Consider the following 5,893-nt stretch of genomic DNA (forward strand, 5'->3'; position numbering starts at 1 on the left):
ACGAATGACTGCGTTCAGCCCGTGTTTGCGTTAGGATACGATTCGCGTTAGAATGGCATTCGCGTTCATTATTGCGTTCCTCCGTCGCTCGCGGTAATTTCGTGTTTTCGCGTTAGTTATAGTATTTTGCGTTGTTACTCGCGGTAATTTCGTGTTCTCGCGTTAGTTCTAGCACCTTGCGTTGTTACTTGCGAGAATTTCGTATTTTCGCGTTAGCTACAGTATTTTGCGTTGGGTCGAGATCCTCTGCCTCTTATTCTTCGCGTTAAAGTATTGCTGGCAATAACGTGTTGCGCTTGGACGTGGCTTGCGCTACAATTATCGCTCGCGTTAGATTAAGATATTCGCGTTAGATTAAGATACTTGCGTTAGAGTAGGATACTTTGGCGACAGAATTCCTGTGCGGTTTTGGACGTGGCGTTCACGCACTCCGAGCGTGGCCCACGACACTTTCGCGATACTTCGTGTTATTGATACTATGATTTCGCGTTTATCCCGGTTATGTCATATTCGACTGTGTCGTTTTGCCGATATTCTATGTTAGTTGTAAGTTTAATTTTCTGGATCACGACGCATCCCTCGCGTCTGCTGTGAATTAACGTATGATTTAATCTGTTTCGTTACTGTATCTTATCCAAGCTCGAGACTAAAATCTTTCATGCTACGCTATCTAACTGCGTTCATTTACAATCGGAACAATTTATCTAAGGTCTGAGTTTGATATTCTCATCTTTCTTTTTCTTATTAATTATACAATTAATGTCTGCCTTTCATAATTGCATTCTTCTTTTGTTCAACAATTACACGACTCGTTACAATAAACCTTGTTTTCTCAATTCATTAACTATGTGAGTATGATTTACGCGTCACCCCGCCGAATGTTGCGCTGCCCTTTTATCAACCTCGCCCATACTCATTAGTCGAGCTGGCCGCTCTCTCGCACGCCGGATTCCTTGCGTTTTGTGTTTTCGGATTTTCGCGGTTTTGGAGTATTTCGTGGACGCGTGTCTACGCGTCTGGCGCCCAATATTAAAGTTTCGCGTCGGGTTACCGAGCCGTGCGAGGAGTTGTCGGAGAGGCCCATCACCCTTCTCTCTCCGGACCCCTTTTGATCCGTCGCACGCCCTGGGTACGACCAGGAGTGAAAAAGACGTGACAACTGTCGAATAAATGTTAAATAAACGTTGTTTCAAATCATTATTACAAATGAATAATTAATGTGAAATGAATATTAAATTAATGTCGAATAAATGTTAAATAAATGTTTTTTCAAATCATTATGGCAAATAAATAGTTAATGTAAAATAAATATTAAAATAATGTCGAATAAATGTTAAATAAATGTTTTTTTCAATTCATTATTGCAAATAAATAATTAATGTAAAATAAATATTAACCTTCCCGAGGCCACACCTCTTTTTTTAATACGCCTTGACCACACTGGATGGTCGGCACCCAGATGGATTCAACCTCATATTTCCAATTTAATTATGTGCACGTAAAAATTCATGAAACATCTTAAAAGGGTGTTTCAAATAAAATATGCAGAACCCGAAATGTGCTTGATGAACAAAAATGTTGTAATTTTTGGTCGCGATAAGAAATATACACCGATCGAGGTCACATCCCGGATGGTCACAATCTATAATAACTTTCGAATGTTTATCAAACATAACTGACATGGCTTAAAGCCTTTCTGTACGCATCTTCGAGAGAAGGACTCAAACATAGGGATCCTAGGTGGAGGGACATTGATTATATTAAAACCTATCTTAAAAATATCGGGCCTGAATTTTTGTCTAGGTGGCCGACACCCACTCGAAAAATTAAAATAATGTCGATAAAATATTAAATAAATATTTTTTAAAATCATTATTGCAAATAAATGAGTAATGTAAAATAAATATTAAATTAATGTCGAATAAATATTAAATTAATGTTTTTTTCAAATTATTATTGCAAATGAATGAGTAATGTAAAATAAATATTAAATTAATGTCGAATAAATATTATACAAATGTTTTTTAAATTATTATTGCAAATAAATAAGTAATGTAAAATAAATATTAAATTAATACCGAATAAATGTTAAATAAACGTTTTTTAAAATCATTATTGCAAATAAATAATTAATGTAGCATAAATATTAAATTAATGTCGAATAAATATTAAATTTATGTTTTTTTAAATCATTATTGCAAATGAATAATTAATATAAAATAAATATTAAATTAATATCGAATAAATGTTAAATAAATGTTTTTTTAACTTATTATTGCAAATAACTTACTAATGTAAAACAAATATTAAATAAACGTTAAATAAACGTTTAATAAATATTTTTTCTAAATTATTACTTCAAATAAATAATCAATGTGAAATAAATATTTAATAAACATTAAATAAATATTATTTTTACAATGAATTGTACAAATGTGTGTATAATTAATAAAAAATAAATATTAAAAACACATTTAAAAAACATTGTCTGCTGATTGGGTATTAGTATGTTAATACTCAAGAATATTGCAGAATGGTTAGTAGGGGAGACCGGGGCTAGACCGCTAACGGGGTAAATCCGCCAAATCAAATATCTCGGAACCTGTATATTGTGCGAACTCGCTATTAACATTGTAAACGCTGCTTATGGTACCCATGTGACCAACGGAGTTTCGGCAGGTTACCTGCCGTGTTATGATTTTTACGAGGGCAAACGTGTTTTCGGGAGGTGAAAGTAAAATTTTCTGCGCGTGGAAATATTATAATATCTGCAATAATATTTGCTCTCCAAATCTCGAGGTACGTTATTATAAAGAGTAATGCATGCTGAACACGAATCCAGTGTAGTTTTTTCATTATCGTTAATGTCTAATATTTCGTGGGCGATCAAACCTGAAACTTATGTTTGGGGCTTATCCGCTAGTAAGCACCCGGGGCTGGTCCGCTAGTCTCGTCACTGTGGCGCGCCGGGCGCACGACTTCAGCTCACGGCGATTTCAGGTTAGGTTTCCCTCGAGCAGCGTGATTCTGTCTTCCCTTGCCCGTGCGTCAGTTTGTATAGGAGGGAAATAGTACGCACGTATCGTATCAAAAGGACTCCCGTCGACAAGGAGCAACTCAAGAAGGCAGTTCTTGCGGTGAGAAAAGATAAAATGAGCGTTTCCGCAGCCGCAAAACAATTCGATGTCCGGAGATCCACGTTGAACGACTGGTTGAAGAAGAACAACGATGAGATAAAAAACTTGGATGACGTGATCGTACATAAAGGACATATCTCGGTGAGTACTTAACGATTATTAATTTTTAAAAGCATGCACTCTGCTCAGCAAAGTTTATATTCATGCAACGTCTTAATTTCAAATGTAGGTTATGGACTCTGAAACTGAAAAGACTTTGGTGGAATACTTAGTACATTACAACGATATGTACTTTGGGCTATCTGCAAAGGAAACCCGTGGTTTAGCCTTTGATTTAGCCAAAAAATTGAATCTCAAGGTACCAGCATCGTGGGAAGCCGCTCGCATGGCCGGTGAAGATTGGCTAAGCAGCTTTCTCAAACGACATCCAATATTATCAATACGCAAACCAGAAGCGACAAGTTTAGCACGTGCCACCAGTTACAATCGAACAAATGTAGAAAGGTTCTTTGCGCTACTAAGATCTCTAATGGATAAACATCATTTTCAGGTGTGTTAACTGATGAATAAATGTTGCCAGTTTTAGTCGAAAATAACGTTTCTCATCATTTCCAGGCTCACTGCATATGGAATATGGATGAGACGGGAATTACAACCGTTCAGACACCGAATAGAGTCATCGGACGTCGAGGAGTGAAACAAGTCGGGCGAGTGACTTCTGCGGAAAGAGGAACCCTCGTAACTTTGGCGATGGCGGTGTCAGCGACCGGGCATTTTCTACCTCCATTTTTTATTTTTCCTCGTAAAAATTTCAAGCAACATTTCCTTAACGGCGGACCACCAGGCTGCACAGGTGTAGCGAATTCAAGTGGCTGGATGAATGCGGAGCATTTTGTCCAGTTTTTACAGTTCTTCCAGTCCCATGTGCGTGCTTTCGTCGACGCCCCAGTTTTACTGATACTCGACAATCACGAATCACATTTGTCCATCGCTGGTCTCGAATTTTGTAAAGCGAATGGAATCATACTCCTATCATTACCGCCGCATTGCTCGCACAAAATGCAACCGCTGGATCGCACCATCTTTGGCCCGTTAAAGAAAAGTGAACACGCACAGTGTGATAACTGGATGACGTCGCATCCTGGTAGAACAATGACGATATACGATATGCCCGGAATCGTGGCTAAGTCACTGCCACTTGCCGTAACGCATCAAAATATTGTGTCCGGGTTTGAATGCACTGGAATTTCTCCATTCAACCCGGACATTTTCCAGGAATACGAATTTTTGCCGAGCAGTGTTACGGATAGGGAAATGCCTTCTACTTCCGCTCATTTCGAAGAAGTCAACCTCAATGCAGCCGACCCGGACACAGCCAATTCGGAGACAACCGAACCGGACGCAGCCGACCAGAACGAATTCGATCCCCTCAGCTTCTTCCATGTCTCGTCCTGGTGATACACAGAACTTGAGCGCGACGCTTCAAAGTATTCGAGCGTTTCCTAAAGCCGCTCCGAGGCAACAGACTCGTAAAGGACGAAAACGAAGAAAGAGCGCCGTTCTTACTGACTCGCCTGAAATGATGGAATTGGCGGCTGAGCAGGCGGAGTCCATGCGGAAAAAAAAGAAAAACCTGCTACGAGAAAGACGTCAAAATCTACACCTGCCACTGCGCCGAGAAAAAGAGGCCGGCCCCAAAAAAATGCCACACAAACAGAACCGCAGCCTTCGACGAGCAGTGGGCGTAAATCGAAATCAAGGAAGCAGCAGCGGTCGGATTCTGACGAAGACTTGGATAATACGTGCTGCGTGTGCTCAAAGAAGTTAACAATCAGAGCATATGGGAAACAGTGCATTGCGTGCGACGTAGGGCACACAACACATGCGTGCGCTTGTCAGGATCTGTATTCACGTGCCTTAATTGTTTTATGGAATAGGTAAAACAATTATTTTTAAATGTTTCGCATAAAAATCTGAAATAAATTTTTATTTTTCTCTTAAAAAACAATTATTAAAATGTATCCTATCATTTTTCAGGATTAGATGTACGTATATGTATTGAAAATGCAGTGTAACGGATTAACCCCGGGGGGGTGGCGGTTCAACCCCGGCATTTTTGAGATTTCAATTTTTGCACCGTTGTCGTTTTTGCTCTATACCGGTTAAACAAAGCGACGTAGATAAAAATTCCCTGTATAAATTTTGTAGCTAAAGGTTCACTCTTTACAGTGGTATACCACATTTAACTACAATTAATTATTTTGTTGTTAAAAATCGGCACCTAAAAAAAACTAACGGTCTAGCCCCGGTCTCCCCTACTGTGCCTATTAGTTCTTACAGTACTGGCAGTACTATCATGATAGTACTCCGAATATTAATCTGATAAAGTACTGACCACTTCAATACTTTGAAGTACTAATGAGTATTATTGCTTGTAGTACTGCCAGTACTGTAAGCACTGACAGACACAGTACTGACCATTCTGCAGTATTCATGAGTATTAACATACTAATACTCTCAATACTACGAGTACTGATCACTCAGTACTGAGTACTGATTGCTAGTACTACTTTTTCGTAAGGGGGGGGGGTAGAAAAGCTCGCGGTAGAGCGCGACCATTTTACCGACTCGACGGCGTCCTCGCGCCGATTCCTCGACGACGACGACGACGACGACGACGATGACCACCACCGACACCACCACCACTACAACGGCGGCGACAATGACGCCGAGACGATGCGGCGAACGCTGGACGA

General features: G+C 39.6%; 1 protein-coding gene across 1 annotated transcript; it reads left to right on the plus strand.

Moving 5' to 3' along the window:
- Positions 1–3,279: 3,279 nt before the first annotated feature.
- Positions 3,280–5,082, plus strand: LOC139783997 (uncharacterized). Its single transcript, XM_071723173.1, has 2 exons — positions 3,280–3,687; positions 3,753–5,082. The coding sequence occupies exons 1-2, from the start codon at positions 3,370–3,372 to the stop codon at positions 4,593–4,595; spliced, it is 1,161 nt and encodes a 386-aa protein (XP_071579274.1). The 5' UTR covers positions 3,280–3,369; the 3' UTR covers positions 4,596–5,082.
- Positions 5,083–5,893: the final 811 nt, after the last annotated feature.

The sequence above is a fragment of the Temnothorax nylanderi genome, unplaced genomic scaffold (genome assembly GCF_030848795.1).
Source record: "Temnothorax nylanderi isolate EJ_2023f unplaced genomic scaffold, tnyl_v1.0 TNYL_tig0568_pilon, whole genome shotgun sequence".
Lineage (NCBI taxonomy): Eukaryota > Metazoa > Arthropoda > Insecta > Hymenoptera > Formicidae > Temnothorax > Temnothorax nylanderi.